Source organism: Nelumbo lutea, chromosome 3, assembly GCF_056320005.1.
Source record: "Nelumbo lutea isolate HS-2025 chromosome 3, American lotus-T2T, whole genome shotgun sequence".
NCBI lineage: Eukaryota > Viridiplantae > Streptophyta > Magnoliopsida > Proteales > Nelumbonaceae > Nelumbo > Nelumbo lutea.
In genome coordinates, this window is record NC_142686.1 from 100,897,130 (window position 1) to 100,924,389 (window position 27,260).

Below are 27,260 nucleotides of genomic sequence, written 5' to 3' on the forward strand. Positions count from 1 at the left end.
ACCTGTCCCATGTTTGAAACATCAGACCCCTATCGGCTAACATATGTTCAGCAAAGTTCAGTTTCCTATTCCCACTCTCCAATTACATACATCAAACATAGACTTCTCCCGTTTATGGCAATTTAATTATGTGCTGGAGTTGTTGAAATGAATGACTTAAGCTCCATTCATTTTTTTGGTAAAATCAATTAACCAACTTTTCCCCCTCTCAAAATCCATATATATATATATATATATATATATGGATAGTAACTCGCCTAACTGGCCAGTTGAACTGCAAGTAAGAAGTATTCAGAGAACCCAGGGTGGTTAACCCAACGTAGTCAATCTGATGCTTAAGTCAGTAGTAAGTTGGTTGTGGGTTGAAAGTAAGTCGATATGAGAGCTAGAATGCACTAAATCGCGCATACCTGGGTCTCAGGGGCTGATGCCATTATATAGATGGGTTGCTGTGGGTCTCATAAAACACCTCTGAGATCCTCAACCTGTGCCGTTAAGAGTCTGTTCCGCCCCAAGAGGTGGATAATGTGGTAGCCGATAAGGCCCATCGTGTTCGGCCGATCCGGACGGGATGAGGATAAGTCCTGCGGTCATGTGATGTGATCCCAAAGAGCTGAGAGATAGTTGACATGCTTCTAGAAGCCTGATACGTGTCACCTCCGTAAGTTAGACAATCCTGAGCTACTTGGACCTCGGTCATTGCTGAGGTCCTCAAAACAACCGAGGTGGCTTGACCTCCCGAAGTGATAGGTGATGCTGAGATGGCATTAAACACTGTGTCACAGTCTATTTGATGGATCATGTCCACGTGTCCTCTATTTACTAGGTCAGGCTAAATATCGATAAAATTTCATCATACACTAAAATGATTTAGGATATATTAATCAATCGGGTCATTCATCCTCCATTAAGGAGCACATAATATGGCATTCACTAAAAAACAAAGCAAATGAGCCCTTCAGTTAAGCAACATCAACCGATTTTAGAGTTAGTATTACACGAATCACGAATAGTTGTTACTTGTTAGCATGTGATCGTAATCAAGTTGCTTCACCTCACAACCGAAAACAGTGAGATTTGTTGTAGAAGTTGGTGTCCGTTTGGGTGAGTTTTTATACAATAGCTTCTGCCTTCTCGCATTGCAAGGTAAGCTCCATATGGAAAGCTGTTAAGTCATGCATAGCCAAAAAAACCCCGGTGTGTGGTTGGGAGAGCTTCCGGGATGTGGCTTCTGATGTTCTGAGCTAGGCCCCACACAAGAATGTCATAAACTTTGTTTGGTAAAATCCTGAAAAATCAATATAGACTTTTGGAATACCCAAACCACTGTTCAAATATGAAGCTACTCCGAGTAGCTTTTTCCAAACACTGTGGTCAATTACTATGGCTCAATTAACACAATGCACCCTTAACGCAGAAGTCCTCCCAAACTCGACTTTCCCGTAAAACTATTGTTATTAACGTCTCTAAAGCCCACCCAAACAGGCCCTTAGTACAATACTCGAAGGATCCATCTCCGAGTCTTTTGGGGGACCAGGCTCATGGAAGGCCATTAATGTTTAGCAGTTAGGTGGTTAATAAGGACAACTTTAATAAATCTCCTGGTTGGGACTTCTTAAATTATTATCAACAAAATCTCCACTACAAATCTACTAAGATCCGAAACCAATGTTCATAGCCAACTAGCTTAACTACTGTTCTCATCACATGATAATGACGCTCCAGGGGCATGTATGTCGATCTAACCCTAAACCCTTTAGACAATTCATCTCTCGCGTTTTTCTCTATGGCCCACTAGCAGCCTCTTCTACAAAACTTCTACTTATAAACCTCTCATGGGCAAAAGTTGAAAAGTGGATGGGGGCCACCAAACAAAGAAGTTAGGTAGATGGCTAGGTGTAGTGGGTCCCCCCCCCTCCACATCTAATGGATGCTTAGATCCACCAAAATCAGCATTCCATGTGGACAAAACCCATCCATAGACCAGATTCTCTTGTTAGTTACTTTTCTTAGATCAGTATCACATGGATTGTTAGTTAAGCTGATTTAGACCTCTCATCTAAATTCTATACCCAAACAGAGTAGCCTCCTGTTCAATGCTCATTCCCATGCAAGCTCATGCTTCTCCATTTCATGTATGGTGGACTTTTGCTATCCAATTCCATTTATTTTATCCAAACAGCATTAAATAATACCTAGAGAATAGGGAATTACTTGCACTAATCATGGGAGCCTCAAAACTTTTATCCAAACAATGCCTAGAAAAGAGAGTCCCTTTTGTTTATCATTTTGGTGGTTTATTGGGCTGTGAGACCTTAGCAGAGAAGACTGTAACGTGGGTAAAGACGATGGAGGTCAGGAGCAGCAGGAGCCCTTTGCGGCTGTCCCATGCTCACCCCACCCCCCTCTACTGTGGTGGAGAATGTAGAATGATTGTGATCCAAATGGACCCTAAGTGGATCAATCAAATCAACAACAATCCAGTTAGTATCCGACAACCCACTTGAATGCTTCCCACTGGAATCTTGTCCTTGTCCGGACTCCAGTCTCAAAAGGGTTTCCCCTTGCTCCTTTGGTAGTCCTTATCATTTGGGCATGCACCTCTTCATCTCGTCAGGGTCCCTCTCAATCCACAATTGATCCTATGCCCGCTTGAAGGGCCCCACCTGAGTGAGTGTCACCCATATTTATATAAAATACTGCGTCAGGCATGGGATCATTATAGCTTCATAGCTTTCAGTTCAGATCAAAGCAATCAAATGTCATTCATGGGCCTGAATGCGCACGTGAGTGCGACATTGATGGCTACTGTAAGGACAAGGTGTAAGGGGACAGTAGGAGACACCATTGCTTCAGCCAACAATTATTACGTGCACACTCATACTCTCTCTCACTCTCTCTCTCAGTCTCACAATCTTGACCGTCCACTTGTGGACCTGTGGCCTCAATGTGGGCCGGGCCCACGTCCATTCCCCAACCCCAACTGAACGACCACCAACGGAACGGAGGATGGGAGCCGGGAGGAGTTATGGCCCCAAGATGGGCCGGGCCCACTTCTTTAATTCCATTCCCGAAGGTCGAATCCCAACAGAACGACCAACGTAACGGAGAGGGGTAGGGGAGGACCGGAGGAGGACCCAGTTCTCGCCTCTCGAACAGTCGGACACGAAAAATATATATAAAAGGGAGGCCCCGGTTTTTCGGTTGCTCAGAAAAGCCCTCATTTTGCGAGGCTTCCAGCTGAAACCAGTAGCCTGTTCCAAGCTCTTTCTGTCAGGACTCAGGACCAGATCTCCATTACTCTCTTTCTCTCTCTCTCGAGGTCTCTATCGTTTCTTCGGAAGAAATTTCTCGTGAACTGCATGTGAACATGCAGAGAGATCCGGCCGAATAAGCGCAACCGAGGATATAAACGGATCCATTGCTTTCGTTTCAGGTGAGTTCGCTGTCTTTTTCTCTTTTCTTTTTTGGCTCTGTCTTTTCTGCTTCCGTTTTCTTTATTTACATTAATTTCGATATGTTTGGTTCGATTGAATTCAAGTATTTCTGTTGTTTCTTCTTCTCTTTGAATCTGCAGAGACGGTGAAGTTTTAATTGTCTTAGGTTGTTGAAGACGGAAAGCGAGACTGAGGCCTGAGGAAAAGAGAGCTGGAGGTTCAGGTTGTTGCAGAGATCTGAAAAGCTGGTTCGTTGTACTTTTTCTTTACTAATAGGAGTTGCATGAAGAAAGGCTGTTGCAGAGATCTCTGTTTTTTAGTTGAGTTTGGAGGTTTCCGGCTTCGTGGTGGAAGTAATACATATATATTTTTTGCATTTGTATTGAAGTTTAGATATTTCTTCTTCTTCTTCTTTTCAAGTTTTCTGAAGCTTGGTCCAGTCACCGACGTTATATTTGAGGAATTCGGTTTTTTGGCTACTGATGATGCTTTTAGGGAAAGTAGGAGTTGAGTTCATAGCTACCAACTTCGAATTTTTGTATCCGTACATTTATGCAATAGTTATTGATGGACACTAAATGGTTGCTTTTAAAGTTCCATCATGAGTTCGTCTGGCAGGAGCTCTGGTTGCTCGAGGGTAGGTATCAAGTTGGAATTCATAATAGTATTGGTGAAGATACTACAAGTGGGATGTGTTGAGCATCATTACTTGTTTATGTGTTGTCGTGATTGAGAAGGATTTCGACGCTTGCCAAACCAAAAATGCTTGATTTTTCTTTTACAAACTCTGTTGATCCACCAACTTCTCTGCTGCGGGACCTGTTTGTGTTCTGATCATGACCAGAGCTGTTCGCAGTGGATTTCTCAAAGATGAGAACGGTGCTATTAGTGATCACCTTCGCAACCACGTCCATTTGACGAATTGTATTCATTTGAAGAACCACATGCACAGGCAGAGCCCCATCTTGGCTGAAAGGTTACTTATGAGGGATCTTATTGTCCTTCAGAGGTCAAGATCTCTCAGAGATCCTTCCACTAGTCCTCCTTCATGGCATTCTCCTTCTATCATTGATTCATTGTCTAAGAAATTTGAAAAGGAGGCTGGTGTGCGCGAAGGAAGAAGGTCCGTAGGCAGTGAACGTCGGAGGGAAGGTAGTAGGCTATCAGGAAGCTCCCCACCTATCGCCAGTGTAGCAACATCAAAAGTTGCTGCTGCTGAACTAGCCAGGGGCAATGATGGGGGAGCAGTTTCCAGTGATCGCAGTAGTATGGGTAGGGCCAGAGATTCCAGAGGGATTAAGGGAGAGGACTCTAGTAGAAGAAATCGGAGAAGTGATATTTCAGTTGGCACTGAGGAACCTCTACAAGATAGTCACAATATGGTTAGTGGTTTTGTTCCCGGGAACGTAGAAGGTAAAACTAGAAAGGGTTCACAGAAGGGAAGATATGGTCAAGATGTTCACCTTAAGACTCTCTCAGAACAGCTGAATGAATTTCCACTTGATAGTGATGATGTAGAATCATCTCACATCCATCGTCGTGGAAGACGTACTAGACAGGAAAACGCCAGTGACAAGCCAGAAACAAGTATTTATAATCATCGCAATGGATTGAATAAGGTGAAAAAGCGCAAGTTTCGAAATGTGAGGAGGCCTCGAGCCACTATTGGCTTGAGAGATATTGGAGCACAAAATGAATTATCTGTGGCATCTAATACATTAGCTCAAGGTTCAACACAGCCTAGGTTTCAGGTGGAGGAAGGAGAGGAACAGGATCCCCAGTTCGAAGTTACACAAGCTCCAAGAAATGGGTGTGGAATTCCTTGGAATTGGTCAAGAATTCACCATAGAGGTAAAACATTCTTGGACATGGCTGGAAGGAGTTTATCTTGTGGGCTATCTGACTCAAGGTTAAGGAAAGGAGGTCCTGTTTTCCAAGGAAGAGATTCTTCAGGTATGCCTGTGGTATCTGATCACTCAGGCTCATCTACTAAATCTGATGCTGAGGCACTTCCTCTGCTAGTTGAGCCGTCAGGGTCTCAGGAAAGTACTGAAAATGCTGCTTGGGTGCGTGACTATTCAGGAGAGCTTGGGATTTTTGCTGATCATGCATTGAAGCGTGATGTAGACTCTGACCTTGCTTCTGAGGCTAGATCCGGTGGTCAGCTCAAGCCTAGAGGGAACCTCCATGCTAGACATCAAAGTCTAACACAGAAATACATGCCAAGGACCTTCAAGGATCTGGTGGGACAGAACTTGGTAGCTCAGGCTCTTTCAAATGCTGTTATAAAAAGAAAAGTTGGGTTGCTTTATGTGTTCTATGGTCCTCATGGCACTGGAAAAACCTCATGCGCTCGCATTTTTGCTAGAGCTTTAAACTGCCAATCTCCAGAAAATCCCAAACCTTGTGGTGTCTGCAGTTCATGCATTGCACATGATCTGGGAAAAAGTCGAAATGTCAGGGAAGTTGGTCCAGTCAGTAATGTTGACTTTGAGAGTGTCATGGATTTACTTGACAATATGATTATATCCCAACTACCTTTTCAGTATAGAGTGTTCATTTTTGATGATTGTGATAATTTGCCCCATGATTCTTGGAGTGCCATTTCGAAGGTCATTGATCGAGCACCTAGAAGAATGGTTTTTATTCTTGTTAGTACGAGTCTTGACAATTTGCCTCATATGATCATGTCCAGATGCCAGAAATTTTTTTTCCCGAAGTTGAAGGATGCAGATATAATCTATGCTTTGCAGTGTATTGCAACAAAAGAAGATCTAGAAATTGATAAAGATGCACTAAAACTTATTGCGTCACGGTCAGATGGATCTCTAAGGGATGCTGAGATGACTCTTGAGCAATTGAGCTTGCTTGGGCAGAGAATATCAGTTCCTTTGGTACAGGAGCTTGTAAGTTTTCCTGACCTTTTTACCCACCTAAGCTTCCATTAACATTTTTGGACATTCCATATGACAGAAAATACTAATTGTATAGTTAACGATGTCCTGTTTCTGATCGCTCTAAAGTCATCATATTTTGTGTCATGTCAAAGGTTTCAATATTCATTGTTAGATAGAACTAATTTAATTTTAAGAAATCTGAAACTTTGGATCTAGTATTATATTTTGATTCCTAAATGTATGTGGTATATATTCTTCAAATGTGTTGTCCTCCATTTGATCTCTTTATTTATTTATTTAGACTCTCACTTCTTCTGGTACTCCCCAATCTTTACACACCAATGCACGAAAAAAAAGAAGGAAAGAAAAATAACAACCAAGGAAAACAACATAGAAAAAAAGGGAAGAAAATAGAGGGATTTATTTATTTGGTGAAATCAAAAGAAATAAAAAACTGAAATCTGTAACCTTTCCATCCTAGACTTGATAGAAGTTACATTGGTTGAAAAAAAAAGGTTCATATACATTATATTGTTGTTCTCAGAGTTGAATTTTATATATACTCACAGCTATATTTCTCAACAAAAAAGGCCTCACTTACCATCCATGGTCAATTAATTAGCAGAGATATAACCATATGGTAAAGTGAGGCCTTCTTTTGTTGAGATATGTAACTGTGATTATATATTAAATCGAAAGGCAAAAAAGTATATGAAATGATGTACAATGAAAAATCATAAGCAAAAGAGCCCTCCTAAAAAATTATATTGGCAGAGATCTGTCACTACAGTCCAGCCCTATGTACATCTGTCTTTGCTAATCCATCAGCCATTGAATTTATCTCTTGCAATTTTCCTTTCTTCCTAAGTCTCTGACATAATGACATGGATGATATTTCCAACAAATGCGACACCTGGGGTCCAACACAAGAAACTTCCATTGCAAAAGGATTTCCACCACTCCCACCCCAGGAAAAAGTACCATTGTTTCCTGGTCTCATAGTAATGAAAAAGAAGACGAGTGATTGACTCCCTCCCCCTCTTCCGCATGCAAACATGGGGGGAATGATAAGATTTGGGACTTTTTCTGAAGGGCATTGCAAGTATTCTCATGAAGATTCTTTCCAAATAAAGAAACAGTTTTAAGTTGGAGAGGTAGGCATTCAAAATTAGATTACTTAGTATGGTATATGAGCTTTAAGTGGGGACTGCCCTTTTCCCTTTTAGCAGTTATTATTTACTTCTGTATTTAATTCTTGTCATTAGCTTGTCTTTGTATTTATTTTATTGTTGTTTTCATCTTATGTAAGGTGGTAAATGGGTCAACTGTTGTTTGGGTATTTGCAGATGAGTTTTGTGAAATTCTATTGGTTATCTATTTTCATCATCTTGTGTCTTCTACACTACATGTCACGAGTCAAGTTAGCAGTTGTAGGAGGACAAAATTTAGTATTGGGGTATGTCCTATTGTCCTATGGGTTACTTCTGCAACTTGTAGTCATGTTGCAAAAGAATCCCTAATGTCAGTGGTTGTGTCATTTTCTTTTTTGTTTCTTATTTCTCTATTGTAGTCTCTTCTTTATTTGACTTTTCCATGGGAGAAGCTAGTAACTAAAGGTGATTGGATGCTGTTGACTCTCTTGTTATTCTTGTTCATTGCTCACTCTATTCCATTGAGTTTCTATTCTGGTGATTTTTTAAATCTTGGTTAAGTATCTATTATGAAAGTCACTCAGATTTGCAATTAAAATAATTTGAAGTTAATCCCTCCTTATGTAGACCTTTTAGTTTTAATAAGAAAAGCCCAGACCTTTCAATAAATGCTTTCCTGACTTTCTTTTGTTGTTAATTCTTCTAGAGAATGGTAAGCAGGAATTAAGACACAGCTCAACCATTGACCAGAAGAAAAGAAAAGGACTATTACATGCATAATAAAATAATTTATTTATCTACATCTTCCCTACCAATCTCTTTCAGGCCTTCTAGGGCAGCATGAATAGCAAGAAAAGGCTAAATTCATTTATCTGCATCTTCCCTGCTCATCTCTTTCAGGCCTTCTAGGGTGGCTCTATTGCTTTTTCCCTCGTTTTCATTTTTTAAACCGGGTGGGGTGAGGGGGGGGGGTAATCATGCTGTGAACATAGATGTTTTATGTAACGACATAAAATTTCAAAGTACCTTTTCCTTGATCAAGTTCAAATTTATAATTGCTTTATAGGAGAAAACTAAGTGCACTTAACTTCTCTATTATCACATACGAAACTGCTTAAAACTTCATGACTTCTATCTTTTCCAGGTTGGATTGATATCTGATGAGAAACTGGTAGACCTACTTGATTTGGCATTATCTGCAGACACTGTCAACACTGTGAAGAATCTAAGAGAGATTATGGAAGCTGGTGTGGAGCCATTAGCATTAATGTCACAACTTGCAACTATAATAACTGACATCCTAGCAGGAAGCTATGTATTCACCAAAGAAAGGCTAAGGAGAAAATTTTTCCGGCGACAAACATGTGAGTCCAAGAAGTTTTTACTATACTCTGGTGCTTTTTGACTGGTGACAGACTTAATTAGGTGAGCTGTCACACAGCCCATAATTCACAATAAGTACAAGAAGTAATATAACTCCTTGTTTAAAAAAATCCTGTTTACATTTTGTCCTAACTATGATAGATAAGGTCCATTATGTTAGCATGTCTTACTATAACTCATCATTACCAGTATTAATTTCAAATTTTGTTTTAAATTGCTGCAACTCTGCAGACATTACTTTTTTTTTTTGGATAAAGGTAACTATATTATTTATATAATTTGTTATGAAAAAAATTGAATAGATGAGAAAACATACACAAATACACAAAGTGTGGACAGACAACCCTTCCCACATCCAAAAGAGAAAAAGGCAATGATCTGTCACTGTACAAAAAAAATCTTATTTATAATGGACAAAGCTCATGATTCTAGGCATTTCTCTAACTACAATTAACCACTATTAGTATTAGTTTTAAATTTTATTTTGATTTGTTGTAACTCTTCACATATTAGACAAAGGTAGCTATATAGTTTACCTTCGTCCAAAAAGGTTCCCATGCAAACCTTGATAAGATTGTGATGAAGGAAACTGTCCTTCTTTTTGTTGGGTATCCATGACCAAGTTGTTTGGGAATTTCCATTTTAGTTTTCTTTTTTGCAAAGGAGTGTATGCTGGGCTGAGATGAAACTGGTTCCCTTTTATTTTTTGTATTAGGAGCCTGCTGTGTCCTTTGTACAGTCATTGTATACTTGGGAATTCATCCCTATTGATGAATGCACAAGTTACTTTCTCAAAAAAAAAAAAAAAGGAAAAGGAAAAGAAAAAAAAAGAAAAAATGTAAATAACTTATATTTGTTCTGCATGACAAAAATTGAATACATGAGGTACAATAATACACCATTACCAAAAAAGGTACAAAAATACACAAAATATTGATAGAAGACCAACCGTGCAGCTAAAAAAGGCAAGGGTCTGTAACTATAGAAGAAAGTCTTATCCACCACTAATTTGTCTAAGCCTTGGAGTAGAATTCTTCTCCCAAGGAATCTATCTGATCTGAATGGACAGTGACTGAGGACTTTGCATATATTACTTTATAGAATTCTGCTTGAATATGACCGGTCCCATGAAAAAAAAAAATATCCTTCATGGAAACATGGTCATAGGTTTGATGGCACAAGAAGAAAAAGTAGGAAAACAATAGAAAAAAACACAAGACAAAATAAAAGAATATATGTTGAAGGGCTTAAAAAAAGTAATAAATCTGAAAAATGCTGACCCCATATTTGCAAATTTGATATCGATGGACATTTTATCATGCAGAGATGGGGAAATATCAAGGATATTTTTCTAATTTTGTTGAGGTACTTGAAAATTTATAAAATTATGGAAATTTTCTGTAAATATGGAATTAACCAATAACCTTCAAGAAACCATTGGAAGAAGTATAACCACACATTTAAGGCTTTAAAAACCATTGCAATGAGCTATATAAATCAAATAAGAGAAGATTGAGAGACTTAAATAGGTATCTTTAACCAGTCTCCCTTTTAGTATTTTAGCTATCTTCTGTTTTTTTTTTTTGATAAATGAGTATGATTTATTAAATCAGAAATATGAAACAATACAGTAGACCCAAGATGAGGCATGAGTTGTTACCTCTTCTAACAAGTATTACATCAACTTAAAAACAGAATTGACCAGAATTAACCAGAACTAGCATTACAAAGCAGCCCAAAATAAATGTTCCCTTGAAGCCCCTTGCTTAGCTAACCCATCCGCTAAGGAATTTGCTGATCTTCCCACCCAAAGAAAGGTAACATTCATGTTTCTTGTGATCCAGTTGACTTTCCTTAATGTATCTCTATGTCGCCACATAGCTGAAGCTGGTTCTTTGAGCCATCCCACAACAATCTCAGAGTCCCCCTTCAACTACCAAGTGCTGAACTCCTAATTGTTCTGCAGTTTGAATACCTTGCACCACCGCTAATATCTCAGCTCTATTGGAGTCTCCTATTCCCACGGGGCCTGAAAACAATGCTAATATTTTGCTTTCATTATCTCTCAGCACCCCTCCTATCTCTGATGGACTTGGGTTTCCTTGGCTACTTCCATCAAAATTCAGTTTTACCCATCCTTCAGGTGGAGGCATCCACACTACAGATTTCCTGTCCTTCCTTGGATGACCGTTAGCCACCACTATCCAATTTCTCCAAAAATCATCAAAGGAGAATGTATGAAATAAGTCCATAGTTCTTAACCAATGGATGGCCCTAGTTAAGATACATTCCTCAACAGCTTGAGAGCTTCTTTCCTCCTCCTTAAAAATCCTTGCTTTCCTTTCTTCCCAGATTGTCCACAAGGTGGCTGCTCTAATACATTGCCACATTATTTTTCCTCTTTTTGTAGGCCACACAAAAAAGGAGGGATTGAACAACTGACTTAAATTTGTGGTCAGATTCCACCTGCACCCAAACAAAGAGAAAATCCAACTCCAAATAGCACTAGAAAAAGAGCAAGATACAAGTAAGTGAGAGCAATCCTCACCACTAGCCCCGCAAAGTGCACACCAGTTAGGGGACAAACACAAAGAAGTTTTCCTCTGCAAGCAGTCCAGGGTATTAATCTTTCTATAAAACACCTCTCAACAGAAAATAATAACTTTAGGTGGAACCAGTTTAGGCCAAATCTCCTTGGTTGGAAAGCCCCACTGTCCCTGGGAAGAGCAAAGGGATTTAATAAAGGAAGCATAGATGAAGTAACGTTTTGGGTGAGGGGACCATAATCTTACATCCAAACTAATGGGGTTCAAAAAGACATGGCCAAGAAGGAACAACAGATCTGAAACACTGTTAAGTTTATCATCCCTCAAGCCTCTTCGGAAGCCAAGGTCCCAACTTAAAGAGGGGGGTGAAACAGGAGAAGGGAGAAAATGAGAGACAATTTTTTGCTTGTAAAGGGAAATAGAATAGAGATACGGAAACTGGTCCTTAAGGGAAAACATTACCCACCCAAATATCTTCCCAAAATAAAACAGAGGTACTGGAATTGGTATCATACTTGACAAAGTTGAGAAACTGAGGGAGGATACTTTGGATTGCTTTCCACGGGGAAGTGAACGTAGCTTGACGTGATACACCTGCATCCCATCCATTTTCCTGTCTACCATGTATGCTAGCTATCACTTCGTGCCACAACCTCTCCCTTTCTCTAGGCCATCTCCACAACCACTTTCCTAAGAGAGCTTTATTCTTGAGAGTTAACCTTCCTAGTCCCAAACCACCTTCCTCTTTACTTCTACAAACTATTTCCCAATTAATTAGGTGGTCTTTCTTTTCCTCTCTTGGCTCCCAAAGGAAATTTCTCATTAATCTCTCCAACTTCTTAGCTTCCCTATTAGGAATCTTAAAAACAGAGAGGAAATAGACCTGTAGGTTTGCTAGGGTAGCTCTCAATAAAGTCACTTGACCCCCTATAGAGACATGGTTCTTTTTCTAAGAAGTTAATCTTTTCTCAAGCTTTTCCAACACTGGGGTCCAGAAACTACTCTCTTTTGGGTTAGCTCCTAGAGGGAGACCTAAGTACTACAATGGCCAAGTAGCGACGGAACAACCTAAACAATCAGCCACAGATTGGATAATCCCCTCATTCATGTTAAACCTACCACACAACTCTTCTCCAGGTTTATTCTCAAATTTGATACCTCCTTAAAGTGTTGTATTAATGCTCTGAGATTCCTCACTTTTTGTCTATCACCCCCTTCACAGAATATTATGATATCATCAACAAATTGTAGGTGGGTTACCCTAATATTGTTCCTTCCTATCTTCCAGTCACTCACTTCCTCTTCCCTATCTGCCCTAGAGATTAATCTACTGAAAACATCTGCAACTAAGGTGAAAAGAAACAGGGAGAGTGGGTCACCTTGTCTAAGGCCTCTACAAGCAGGGAAAAAATCTTTGACCACCCCATTCATCAAGACTGAATAATGACAGGAACTAATACAACCCCTTACCTAATTGCACCATCTATCTCCAAAACCACAACACCCAAGGACCTCTAGTAAAAAACTCCAATCCACAAGATCATAAGCCTTCTCTAAGTCTAACTTACAAAACCTTGATTCCCTGACTTTCTCATGTCCTCCACACACTCATTTGGTGTTAGGATCTGATCTGTTATTTGCCTTCCTTGCGCAAAGGCACCTTGTGCTTGACTAATGATGGAGGGTAGTACTACTCAAATTCTTAATGACAACACTTTAGCCAGAATTTTATAGATGCTTGTAACCAGACTAATTGGCCTGTACTCCTTAGGGTCTTTCGCATCTATCTTTTTAGGGATTAGGGCTAAGAAAGTGGCATTCACTCCAGGGCTTACCCTTTTTTTGTCTGCAAACCCCTGAAACACCCTAATAAGATCTTTTTTTACCACATCCCAACAGTCTTGATAGAAATCCATTGCGAAGCCATCTGGGCCAGGTGCTTTGGATCTATCCATTGAGAATATCACCTGTCTGATCTCTTCTTCACTGAAATCCCTCTCTAACCAATTTACTTGTTCTTCAGATAACCTATTCCACTCCAAATCATCCAATATTGGCCTACTATTCAATGGTCTTCTATAGATTGATTTGAAGTGATCCACAAACATTCTTGCTATCTCATCTTGATTTGTGATTTCCTCCCCATTTACCTCTAACTTGGCCACGAAACTTTTCCTTCTCTTCCCATTAGCCACCGCATGGAAGAATTTTGTATTTCCATCCCCTTCCTTAATCCATCTATGTCTTGACTTTTGCCTCCAGGAAATTTCCTCTCTCAAAAGAATCTCTTCCAAATCGTTCTTTAAATTTCTTCTCAAGGTCCTTTCTTGTTCACTCATTATCCTTTGGGCTTCTTTGGAATCTAATTCCTCAATCCTAGACACCAAATTACTTTTTTGCTCCTCTATCCTCCTAGAGTGTTCCCTGTTCCATTCCTTGATTTTGGATCTCAACCCTTTCAGATTTTTGTGGAATCTCACTCCCTTCCACTTCACTCCTCTTACCTCTTCTCTCCACCACTCCCTAATCAAGTGCACAAAATCCGGCTGAGTCAACCACATATTCTCAAATCTAAATGGTCATGGACCAAAGGCTTGTGTTTCAGGACTTAATTGAATAGGGCAGTGATCAGAAGTGACTATGGGTAAGGCTCTAGCCATCAGGTTCCTCCAATGGTTCTCCCACTCTTCATTAAAGAGGAATCTGTCTAATTTCGAGCAAAAAGGGTTTTCTTGGAAATTAGACCAAGTAAAATTGGCTTGTGAGAGGGGCAACTCCTTTTAACCCACAAATATTAATGAATTCATTAAACTTTCTCATACTGGTTGTGACTGTTCTTTGGGGATTATTTGACAAAACCTAATTACATTGAAATCCCCCCGAGACACCAAAGGCCCTCCCATAAACCTCGAATGCCATACAACTCTTCCCACATCTCATTCCTCTCCCTATATGTATTGGGCCCATAGATATTAGTTAGAACCCAGGTAAAGCCATCCCCCACATTCCTCACCTTTAATGACACAGAATATCTCCCTATTAGCTCCTCCATTGATTCTACTGCATCCTCCCTCCATAATGTTACTAAACCTCCAGAGTCTCCCCATGAAGGAGCCAAAGTCCAACAAACTCCTCTTGATTTCCACACACTTCTGACCCACCTTCTATCCAATTCTGCCAGTTTGGTTTCTTGTATCAACACTATATCCGGTTTCTCTCTTCTTAGTGAGTCTTTAATTGCCCTTCTCTTTCTTTCACTTCCCAAACTTCTCACATTCCAGTTGATGATCTTCATCGAACACTCCTTTTAGACACCCTTCCCAAAAGACTCCACCTTACAGCAGAATCTTTCTTCTCTCCCCTCTCCCACTGAATTCAATGTCACCCTCAATATCTGAGATTAACCTTTCCACTTCTGATCTTTTTTTCTTTTTCCTTTTATCAATCCCCTCATTCTTCCTAGATAATGCATTAGCTTCAGCCACCTGTCCCCCCAAGTTAGAGCTTCTGTAGTATTCCTTCTCTTGAGAATTTGCTACTTTCTTCCTTTGATTTAATTCCTCATCCTCCTTATATTCCTCCAACAAAGCACAAATCATTTCCCATATTTTCTCCAATTCCTCCTCCTGTCTCTCTCTAGGTGCCCCTTCTCCTTCTCTCAGTTCACCCTCAAAGTTTTTATTCCCTTTTTCTTCCCCCTAACTGGATTTTCTGCTCGGGATGCAGGAATATCTGTTTCAAGCACAGAAGGCACATTAGTAACCAAAACCGAATGGACAACCATACCTTTGTTGTTGAGGACCAAAGGATCAGCAAGCAAGGGAGGGGGATTCGCACAAGGAGGTAGGCCTAAAACTGTTCCCTGTGATTGAGATCGGTTTAGAGAGTTAAGAGTTAGATTCAGTACCCTGTCTACTTTAACAGTAGCACTATTCTTCCTGTGCTGCTCTTCTTCTGGTATCCCATTACAGTTCAAAGTGTTGGAATTTTTCCCTGCCGATCTCATATCCTGTTCTTCCTGTACTATTGGAATGACCTCCCTTGCGAATGCAGGCAGTACCTGAACCTCATCCTTTGCCAGCCGAACAAGAAATTCACATCATCTTCCTCACCTTTTTGTGAGTCAACTTCTTGCTTGTTCTCTTGAAACAACACCTCCGTACTGAATCTCTCTTCATCAAAGACATTGCTCAACCTGTTCAGATCGATGCTCCCTAAATAGACTGTATCGTCTGAATCAGTATCGCTGTATTCGCTCTCTGATTCACACCGCTTGAAACACCTTGGCCTGCATTTTTCCGGCGATCTCCTGGTGGCTTTCGCTGATACAACCCATTGTAAAGAGGTTCCCACCGTGGCTGAGGTCGCTCTTCGTGACTTACAGCCTGTTGAGCTCAATGAAGAAGACGATAGATGGTGTTCACCATCTATCGACACCACCTGTCTGGTCACGTGACCTTTTAAGAAGTCCTTGGGTCCCTTCGATGGGCTGGGAACATTCGGTCCATTCGTTAATTTTGCATTTAGGTCCCTTTTTCCCACCTTGGATGAGCCCATAGTGTTCGGCCCACTAAGTGTTCTGTCCCATCTTCTATTAGTTGGCCTGGGCCCACCTGTTTGAGAAGGCCCACTCACTATTACTTGGCCCGAATTGGAAAGAAGTTGGGGTCTAAGTAATTTTAAATGATCTAACGTTTCATCTTCCCCCTTGTCTTTTGACTTCAATTCAAAAGAATTTGCAGCCACCTTCTCTCCTTTTCCCAGTCGAACAGGTGTGTTTAAGGAAATAGCTTTGATGCCATCTCTGATAGCTTGTGCAAAATATCTGTCAGAGACCCAACTAAAGCCTTGTTGAGCACGTCTGTGACTTTCCAACTTCGGCAAGGCTTTTGAATTCCCAAAAGTTTGTTTGGCCTTTTCTGTGTAAATTTCTCCTCCTTGCAGGTTTGCCAACCCCTTGCTGCCACGTAAGGTTTCTTCTTCAACCTTACCATCTTCCTCCCTTCGAGCATCCCTCCACATTTCAGCTTCAATGGAGGAAGTCAACCAAACCGCCATGAAAGCTCCTTCGACTCTCAGGTTCACTTTCCTGGGAAATTCCTCAGGCTTAACCCCATTCAGAAGGATTGCTACAGACCTGAGGTCTCCCCAGAAAACACCAGCCAGCTTTGTTCCACACAGTGCTGCGATGGCTTCTGCTACTTCAGCCTTCCATAGATGGAAGGGTAGACCAATCACACGCACTTTTACTCCATCCATTACTGTGAACTCCTTCAAGTTTGATGAAGGAGACCACCTGAATATATTCACCGAGCCCAACTTATCTTGCAGACATACAGCCTCAACTTCTGGCTTGTTATCCAGAGGATCAAGCAGAGCTTTGCACCCATCAAAAGGCGTTAGTACATATGTGGTTTTCATCCTCAACTGTTTTGTCACCAATGCAGCAACCTCCTCCCAGCTTCTCCCTGGTTTATCAACTTCCAGAACCAGTTTACTGGACCACTCTCCTTTATCTGCCGATAACAAAATTGCTGCTCTACTTCCGTCTTGCATCACAATAGGGGCCAATCGGTTAAGGGGTTCCAGGTCCACTTCTGTCTTCGAGAGGTCCTCTCTTTTCTTCTTTTCCAATCCATTTTCCTTTTTCATTTTCAATCTAGACATAAATTCTCTCAGAGACTTGGCTACTTCAGCCCACCCCTGGCTCTTTCTTCCTTCCGGGAAGCAGACCATTTGCTTCCTGGCACTGTTAAAATGCTCTGAGAGAGTTATGAAGAATCCTTTTTTGTTTTTCCTGCATTCCACCACATACCTCCTTCCCATCTCTGTTAGGAATTCTTTCCAGCACCTATCCTTTCCTTCTGTACTCGCTGCGGCTACAAAATCTGTGAGCCACTCCACCACTTTCAGTCCTACCAACATCACCATGGACAGCTTATCTTCCCTGATTTTCAAGCTAATCTGTCCTCTGATTCTTAGTTCTTCTAACAGAAAGTTCTTCACCTCCACCTTGAGGTACTTTCTCCATCGACTTGCCTCCACGAAGTTCTTCTCCTCCTCTATAGTTAAAGAAGGTTACTTGTACCCTGAAATTTCATTCACCTTTATGAAAAAGTTATCTTTCTAAGAAGGTTACTTGACCCTGAAATTTCATTCACCTTTATGAAAAAGTTATCTTTCTAAGAAGGTTACTTGTACCCTGAAATTTCATTCACCTTTATGAAAAAGTTATCTTTCTTTCTCCTTTTAGCTATCTTCTGTTCCCTATGCATGCCTTTTACTTGCCTTCTTGTTTTGATATTTTGCAACCAACTGTACTTTTTTTTGGCTTCATGGGGCTACACAACAGGAGGGTGGGGTAGTCTTTTTTTGTTTTTTTTTTTTTTTTTTTTTTGAGAAAAAATTTGATCCCTAGTCTTTGCAATAATTAGCTAGAGAACTTACCAACTGAGGCACCATAGTTCCATTTACTTGCCATTTTGAGGTTTGTCTTTTTGTTACTATATGTTTTGATTAGATCGAGAATCCTCTTTTGTACTTGTGTGCCTTTTATCTTTTCCCTTTGAATTATAGTGACTTATTAATCATTATTAAAATAGCAAGCCAATCATCTAATCATTGAATCCCTAACTGTTCTTTTAGAAAAAAGATTTTTAAAAAATTATGATGATTTTAATGAAAAATTTGAAAATTTATAATAATATTCTAAAATTTGAAACCTTAAATATATAATCTATCAATGAAATCTGAAATATTGCCGAAATATCGGCAAAATAACAGAGATGTTAGGGAAGGAAGATTCTTGGAAAATTGTGTATCACCACATAGTAAAATGGGGGAAATTTTGGAGAAATTTGCCAAATCTCGTCAATATTGTGAACCATGAGCTTGGATGTTGATGATGAACTAAGAGATCTAAAAATGGTTTTCAAGTGTCTTTCTTTTATCTCTTTCTGTTGCAATAACAACTCTTAGGTCACTTGATTTATGGGTCTTCTTGGTTTTGAAAGTCCAGCACAATCACTGTTTCTTGTCTCTTCTCCTTCTGACTCACTGATGGAATATGATGTGTCAATTTCAGTATCAAAAGAAGACATGGAAAAGCTGCGTCAAGCTCTGAAAACATTATCTGAGGCTGAAAAACAACTGAGAATGTCAAATGACAAATTAACATGGTTAACAGCTGCATTGCTTCAACTTGCTCCTGACCAACAGTATATGTTACCTAGTTCTGCTGAAACTAGTTTTAACCATAGTCCCTTGGCCCTAAACAATACTGCTGGGAGAGATTTGGCAAGGAATGGTAATATTGAGAATGCTGAGATTCCTAACAATGATAGAGGTTTGTCTTCAAATATTAGGTTAGACAACCATGGTGGAAGTACTGATGATGCTATTTGCAACAGTGCCAAGACTAAAGGTTATGGTACAGGTGGAAAGAGATATGCTGGGAGAAGTCCACAGTGCATATCTGCATTGTCTATGGACTTTGCTAGGGCAAGTGAAGAGCATGCTTCAGGGAAAGGCCGCAAGACAATTGATGAAATATGGTTAGCAGTGCTTGAGAAAATTCAAAATAATGCTCTGAAACAATTCATGTGCCAAGAAGCTAAACTGGTTTCAGTCAGTTTTGGTGCAGGTAATTCTCTTGTTTATATTCAGATTCATTATTATCATTGGCTCCTTTCAACATTAATTCTATGAGGTTTTAATTTAATGAACTTTGTGCCGCTTATCAAGAAAAAAGAGCATCAATACTTTGAACATTGTTCTTGCATATGCTGGATTATTTAGTCCTTCAAAAAGAAATATTTAATCCATCGATTAGGCTCAATGTATGGCATAACCCAATATATGTAAAAATTGGGCTTGGGATTGGGATCTGGTAAACTAGTTGCTTAACTTGTACATCAAGTCATTTGGCAATTGGGAGAATTTTGGCTTTGTGATTCTTTTGGTATGAATTATTTGCATGAAACTGCTTGCTTTAAGCACTCTACTTCATTCCTTCAATGTGATCCATTATGACTGAACCAGTCAATGGCTTTAGTAACTGATATGAGACCTAGTGTCTTTCCTCTTACTTTTATTCCCTGATTCAACTAAATGTAACTTTCATATTTATTAACATGTACTACTGTTTTAGTTATGTTGAGGGCTTCGTTGATTGAATGATTAATTTTTCTTACAGCTCCAACTGTGCAGCTTATATTTAGCTCACCTCTGACTAAATCCAAGGCAGAAAAGTTCAGAGGGTATATCTTACAAGCATTTGAAGCTACTCTTGGATCCCCACTGATACTGGAAATCAGATGTGAATCAAGGAAAGATGCAAGAGCGGGGCTTCAAGCTCCTCTTATCTTACCAGCTTCCAAGGATGGTTCCTCTCAGATGATGACAAAGCCAGATTCTGTATCCAATGACAGGATGCCAAAAACTGGAAATGACAATAATGGTAGAAAGATTTTAAAGGACAGAGTTGTCAAAGGAGTTGGTTCTAGTCAAAACAAACTACTACTCCCTTCCCTTGATATGGCAACGAGTGAAATTGTTGAACTAGTTGCTTCTCCTAGGGAAACCAAGAAAATTGAGCATACAGATAATAATGGACAGTATGGTGAAAGAAATTTTGGAAGTACTTTGGTAGGACAAACAGAATATGCACATCAGAAATCTACTTTGGGTTCACAAAGAAGGAAATTTGGAGAACAATCTCAGAGTCAGAGCTTAGTTAGAAGCAAGGTGTCCCTTGCACATGTAATTCAACAGGCAGAAGGGTGTACTCAACGAAGTGGATGGTCTAGACGCAAGGCAATGTCTATTGCTGAAAAGCTTGAACAAGAGAATTTGTACGTAGTGCTATGCCATTGTTATTTCCGGGATTATTTTGTTTGCTATATTTTTATGGTTGTTGTCTGAGCTGAAATATGGCAATAATATTTGCAGGCCATTACTTGTCAAAAGATAAATAAATAATATTTGCAGGTCAAAGGCTTTAGCTCCAATATTTTGTAGACAAAACTATACAATGAAATTAAGGCTGTTATGCCATCTCTGATAAACCATTTTGTATGTCATTCCCTCTGATATAGGATTATGGATATTAGAGATTTAGAGAGCATGATTTGAATTAGATCCTTTCTCTTGTCAACGAGGAGTGGAGTCACATTGTGCTTTGAGAAATATGACCCTATCCATGGGGGCACAGTTGTAACTTTGGTTGCACCTACCTTGTTATTTGGAAAATTTGTTATTTCTCAAGAATTTTAACCTGCAAAAGTAATTTCTGAAAAATAATGGTGAATACCATATTCTTTAAGATAATTTTTTTTTTAAATGAACCTTGTTGTTGACTAGATAAATTAGCTACTGCTACATTATCAATCCGCTAAATATATACTGTCCATGTATCATCCAGAATACTTCCATGTGTCTTATTTTATTTTTTAATGGACAGAAATAACAATTGTTAATAACAAAAGATATGACAAATGGTATTCTTGAGTAAGCTATAACTGTAGCTGACTAGCTGTCTGGAGTTTCAGTTTTAGTTTTCCCTTCTTCCCTCTCTCTCTCTCTCTCTCTCTCCCCTTTTTTTTACTTTACAACCCATACACTAGTGAAGGACATCATGGCTGTGAGTTTTGTAGGAAGCAACTCTAAAATGTCGAGCTCAGCTTGTGTGTTTCTATGTTGCTTTTTTCCGTGTATTTTTGTTGGTACTCATTCTTTTAATTTTATGGAAGGTGGTATTTTACGGAACATATTTGAATTACATAATTGTGTCTGAAAAATTATTTGGTTTGACTGTTTTCATGCCATGACAAGGAGCATTCTCATATGGTATGATGGGATGAATCTAAATTCGTGAGATAGCAGAATTGATGATCATCATTTAAGGGGTCATGTTCTCAGAAAAAAAAAAAGAACTGTGTATTCTTAGAATTGCATTTGAGTTCTTTGTGTTTTAGTATTCAACATTATCTCCATTAAATCTAAACTTGCATCTGATTTTCCTAACTTTACAGGAGATTGGAACCTAGGTCAAGAAGCTTGCTTTGCTGGAAAGCATGTAGAGCAACTCGAGGGAAGGTAATGCTTCTATGATATAATTGTATATATCTGTTAGGAGTGTGTTAAAATTCAGGTTTGCCTTAGAGTTCGGCCTGACTGAGTTCAGTTATGTAGAAGAGGAAAAGGTGATAGAGAAAGAGAAAGAGAGAGAGAGAGAGAGAGAGAGAGAAGAGAGAATTCTGGTTCGAACTGACAGAGTCAACATGGCTTCTCCCAGTCGGCCAGTAAGTATTTATATTATTATTAAAACAAGATTGAAAAGACCTATGTGCCCTTACTTTAAGTTAAGAGCACATGTTCCAACACAACACTACAAATCATCAACATCAACCAATGTATAAAGACAGAAATACCCCTACGCTAACACTCCCCCTCAAGCTGGTGAGTATATATCATATACTCCCAGCTTGTTACATATGTAGTCCACTCTTCCCTGACTCAAGCCTTTTTGTAAATAAGTCAGCCCACTGATTTCCTGTATTAACATGTGTAGTGTTTAGCTCTCCATTCAGCACCTTCTCCCTCACAAAGTGACAGTCAACCTCAATGTGCTTGGTTCTTTCATGAAACACTGGATTAGAGGAGATATGAACTGCAGCCTGGTTATCACAATAGAGCTTCATTGGAGTGTTAATGTTGTACCCTACTTCCTGTAGAAGGTTCCTTAGCCACACTAGTTCACAAGCGGTGTGCACCATAGCACTATATTCTGCTTCTGCACTGCTTCTTGCCACAACTGTTTGCTTCTTACTTTTCCATGTCACTAGGTTACCTCCAAGAAACGTGCAATAGCCTGTAGTAGATCGCCTATCAGACAGAACCGGCCCAATCAGCATCTGAATACCCTTCTATTTCAAGTTTTCCCCCACTCTTGTATATCTGACTGTGACCTGAAGCCCCTTTTAGATACTTCACAATTCTCAGAACCGCATTCCAATGAGGAATCAAAGGTTTTTGCATAAACTGGCTTACCACACTAACTGCAAATGAGATGTCTGGTTTGGTAATGGTTAGGTAGTTCAGTTTACCCACAAGTCGTCGGTATCTGCCAGGGTCTTCAAACACTTCACCCATATCACTGCTATTTGTGTCCATGGGTGTTTCAACTGGTTTGGCACCCAACAAGCCTGTTTCTTCCAACAAATCAAGCACATACTTTCTCTAGCACATGTTAATCCCATACTTGGATCTCGCTACCTCTATCCCTAAGAAGTATTTCAGTTTACCCAGATCCTTTGTCTAAAAGTGATCTTGCAGATAAGTCTTCAGCCTATCAATACCAATGTTATCATTCCCAGTAATAACAATATCATCTACATACACCACCAACAGTATTTTTCCTCCCGGAGAGTCATGACTAAATACAGAATGGTCAACTTTACACTGTTTCATACCAAACTTCTTTACCACCTCACTGAACCTACCAAATCATGCTCAAGAAGACTGTTTAAGCCCATATATAGCCTTCCTTAGTCTGCACACACCTTACCATCCTCCCCCTGAGCAACAAACCTTGGAGGTTGCTCCATGTAGACCTCCTCGAGTAAGTTAACCATATAAACCCATGTAGACCTTCCTTAGTCTCACTGGTTGATATCAAGCTGATATAGTGGCCACTCATACATGGCTGCAAGAGAGTTCACCACACGAATGGACCCTATCTTAGCAATCGGTGAGAAGGTCTCTGTGTAGTCAATGCCATAGGTTTGGGAGTACCCTTTTGCAACTAATCGCGCTTTCAGGCGTTCAACACTATCATCAGGCAGATACTTAACCATATAAACCCATTTACAACCAACATCTTGCTTCCTAGGAAGAAGAACAGTAAGGTCCCAAGTATGATTATGATGAAGGGCTGAGAGTTCTTCTTCCATGGCACGACACCACCCTGGAGAGGCAAGGGCTTCCTGGACATCTTTAGGAACAATAACTGATGATAACAAGGTAACAAACTTGTGATGGGAAGCAGAAAGGTGAGTAAGAGAAGCATAATGAGAAATGGGATGAAGGGTGCAAGTACGTTTATCTTTCCGCAAAGCAATGGGTAGATCAATCTCAGATGCTAAGTGCGGGTCTGGTGCCGGAATCTGTCGACGGAGATGTAGTCGGAGGAGTAGTAGTTGGTGCACATGGGCGATGTGTATACACATGACGGATAGGTGGGCGTTCAACAAGTGGTGGCACCGGAGGCAAGGATTTGATCACGACTGGAACAAAGGGAGGAGGATCGACAACGGGAAGTGGAAGAGGAGATGACGAGGAGGAAGAAGCATCACCAGACCCCAAAAAGAACGGAGTAGACTCAAAGAAACTGACATCAGCACACACAAAGGACCGTCGAGAACCATGATGGTAATACCTATACCCTTTCTGGGTCCGAGAATAGCCAAGTTGAGAGAACGGGCATCAAACTTGTCGTTCTCGGGACCCAGATTATGGACAACACTACACTACAAATCATCAACATCAACCAAGGTATAAAGACAGAAATACCCCTGCGCTAACAAAGTGAAATTGCCTGAACCATTGGATGCTCTAAGATTTTGAGCAACTGTTTCTTGTCTTGGGATCCTTCTTGTTTGTATATTTCTGTTTTTCCATGAATGAAATTCACTTGTCTTCAAGTTTTGCTTGTATTCTTGGCGTAAAGGAGGCTTCATCTGGTTAGGAACGGAACATGCATATAACCTTTTCTGAAGCGATTTTTTAAAATGTATACTGCCTCAGTTCAAGCTGATTTTATGGAATTCACTGGATATGATATATTGCATTATCATGAAATAGAGGATATGAGACAAGACAGATTGGAAGGCTGGAGAGGATTTTTGTAGCTAAATCAAGCTTAATTGATCTGAGGGAGTTTACAGAATTGGCAGATATGTATATATATATATATATAGGCATCACTGCCTAGTTTCAACTATTTGGGCTGTACAACCTTTGTTGAATCTGAATCTTCAGTTTGTTTTGTTCAAAACGAATATCAACTTAGAAGGGGATTTCTGTAATTTTTGACAGGTAATGCTCAAGATTTGCTAGAGATCTTTCTTTCCTTCTTTTTGAATAAAATTCTCATTGCATACAATTTCCTTAAGGGAAAAATGTTTTTCTTTTTGAAGAATAATAGAAGCTTCTATTGTACAATAAAAATAATGTCCTGGACTAAGAAATGCTAATTAAGGGGGTGGACCTTGGTGCAACAGTTGGGTTGCTCAATTCATCCATTGCGACCTGGGTGACCAGGGTTCATATCTTGGAAACAGCCTCTGTGTGTGCAGTGGCAAGGCTGCCTACATCTGTCCCTCCCCATACCATGCATTGGCGGGAGCCTTGTGCTGTCGTGCACTGCGCTGCCTTTACTAAAAAATGCTAATTAGTCCCCTAATTCACCAGGGACCCATGCAGAAAATAAAACAGTCCATCTAGGGTGCAAATGGATCAGATCATGATCCGAAATCCAATCCTATTTTGCCGGATTTGGATATACCCTTATCAGATTTTTGGATTGGATAATGGATCCGATTGAAAATCAGATTGAATTCAAATCAGCCCCCCCTATCTGATCTGAAAAGATCTGATCGAATATATATGTTATTTATTTATAAATATGTTTATATTGCATTTTTGTATTTTTATATTATTTATTTACTTTTATAAAAACAAATGTATATATATGATGAAAATAGTTGAAGAAAATATTTATATATTTTTTTTCTTTATATAAACTGTTACATTTTTAAAAATTTTTATAAATTAAATCGGGTTGGATCATATTCGGATATCTGACATTATTAACAGATTCAAATTCGAATCTGTGTTTGTGATATCCAATCGGATCTTCTGTTTGTACTGTTGGACCGGATTTGGATATACCGTTATTCGAATCCGATCTGATCCACTTGCATTCCCAAGTCCATCCAGAAAAGGTGAGTACAGACTCCTAAAAATAGTTGAAGAAAATACTTAAATATATTTTTTATTTTTTCTTTATATAAACTGTTAAATTTTTAAAAAATTTTAGAAATTAAATCGGATTGGATCATATTCGGATATCTGACATTATTAACAGATTCAAATTCGAATCTGTGTTTGTGATATCCAATCGGATGAGCTGTTTGTACTGTTGGATTGGATTTGGATATACTGTTATTTGAATCCGATCTGATCCACTTGCATTCCCAAATCCATCCAGAAAAGGTGAGTATAGACTCCTAAGCAGCTGTCCTTTTCTGTGGATGCTCCTGCTTTAAGGTCCCTTGTCTTTTAACTTTAAGGAGTAAACGTTTCACTAGTTCTGTCTGAACAGCTTATATGTTACGCTCTTTACTATTATGATTGGTACTGCCATACCAGTAGTACCATAGTTCACTATTATGGCTTAAGATATCCACTAGCTGGACAACTGGACAGTATTTTAAGTTACCATAATTCACTATTATGGCTTGCTTTGCTAAGATATAGTGATGTAGTTTTAGACATGAAACATGATAGAAAATAGATGAAATGTTCAGCACGATATATATTTAACTGATGAGCAGTTTCATGTGATATATATATTTATTTTGTTCTCAAGCGATGTCAATACTTTGCAGCTTTCACGTTTGAAGGTGAGGACAAGGAGGTCACGTTCATTACTTAAGCTCTTCCCATGCTCTAGATGCCTCTCTACCAAATCGAGGTAATTTATTCAATTTTACAAGAAAGTTGCGTGATTGCTGTAAAGGCTTCTCTGCATTAATGCAGTGCAGTAGATGTATTAATTCATGCTCATGCTTTATAAAGTCAAATGTAGCCGTCTGGTCCTTTTAATAAAGTTATTTGTTACATGACAAGAAATGTAGGCATGGGAGATGAAATTGTGTAGTATTTTCTAATAAGTTCTCAGATTATTTTTCATAAGTGTTTCTCTTCTCTTTTCTTTCTCTTCCTTTTTTCAGTTTGTAATTACAACATTTCTCTAAATATTTTGACCATTTAACTAAAACAGTTAAAATGATAACAATAACCCTACAATAGATTTTCTACTGTCACAAAAAACCACATTTTCTACATGTACTTTTACCTAGTTTTTTTATTGTTATACGTAATTAATACCCATTTGAGACTTAAGACAGGAAAATAAAGAGGGTTTTTTATGTGAGCAAGAAAAATGATGAGATGTTCTATACTCCATAAGGCATCATCTTAATGTTCAATATTTAGAGAGATGCACTTTAATTGCATGATATGATTTTGGTATATCATATGAATATGAAAGGGTATCCTTGGTCGAGTGTAATTTTTGGATATTTCTAGGCCTCCTGTCATTCAAAATAACTTCCAACTTGTTTCTTATTGCATTAGTTTTCTGTTTCAAAGATACAAAATCCTATTTCCCTAAGTGGGAGGGAGGGGGGTGGGGAGAAACACCCAATAAACATATGCTGCAGAAAGATGTCTACCGATGTATCCCCTTAGCCAAACCGTTTCCAATAAAAAAAAAGTATCCCTTAGTCAAACTTTTCAAGAGCTAATCTATATGGTTCAATGCAGCAATCTTACAAATCTTTGTCGTTGTGCATATTTTGCTTTATTTCCATTAACACATAATTTGTAGCATTCCTTTTCTAACGCTGGAGGTTCATGGTTGAATCATGCTTTCAGAAATGGTTATCTTTTACATTGTTTTCCTAGTGTTAAAGGTTCATGCTATTCTCACCCTAAACTTCTCTTCTGAAGGGTTTTGGTTTGGATATCTTAGAATTATAAGTGGTTCATCCAATAATAGTG

General features: G+C 39.3%; 2 protein-coding genes across 2 annotated transcripts; one reads left to right on the forward strand and one right to left on the reverse strand.

Moving 5' to 3' along the window:
- Window positions 1-3,090: 3,090 nt before the first annotated feature.
- On the forward strand, window positions 3,091-26,390 carry LOC148867175 (protein STICHEL-like 4). Its single transcript, XM_088979749.1, has 7 exons — window positions 3,091-3,436; window positions 3,578-6,343; window positions 8,630-8,849; window positions 18,499-19,056; window positions 19,609-20,266; window positions 21,446-21,509; window positions 26,084-26,390. Exons 2-7 carry the CDS (start codon window positions 4,274-4,276, stop codon window positions 26,171-26,173), a joined length of 3,660 nt encoding a protein of 1,219 aa, XP_088835875.1. The 5' UTR covers window positions 3,091-3,436; window positions 3,578-4,273; the 3' UTR covers window positions 26,174-26,390.
- Window positions 10,424-17,451, reverse strand: LOC148867176 (uncharacterized). The gene is made up of 2 exons (XM_088979751.1): window positions 15,322-17,451; window positions 10,424-11,471 (listed from the first exon to the last, which is right to left on the reverse strand). The coding sequence occupies exon 1, from the start codon at window positions 17,343-17,345 to the stop codon at window positions 15,438-15,440; it is 1,908 nt and encodes a 635-aa protein (XP_088835877.1). The 5' UTR covers window positions 17,346-17,451; the 3' UTR covers window positions 10,424-11,471; window positions 15,322-15,437.
- Window positions 26,391-27,260: the final 870 nt, after the last annotated feature.

Excerpts from the sequence above, each read along its gene's own strand:
- LOC148867175 (XM_088979749.1), top strand. The coding sequence starts at position 4,274 with ATGACCAGAGCTGTTCGCAGTGGATTTCTCAAAGATGAGAACGGTGCT. Across the intron at positions 8,850-18,498 it reads ATTTTTCCGGCGACAAACAT|TATCAAAAGAAGACATGGAA; the intron begins GTGAGTCCAAGA and ends TGTCAATTTCAG. Across the intron at positions 20,267-21,445 it reads AAGCTTGAACAAGAGAATTT|GAGATTGGAACCTAGGTCAA; the intron begins GTACGTAGTGCT and ends CTAACTTTACAG.
- LOC148867176 (XM_088979751.1), bottom strand. The coding sequence starts at position 17,345 with ATGGTGATGTTGGTAGGACTGAAAGTGGTGGAGTGGCTCACAGATTTT.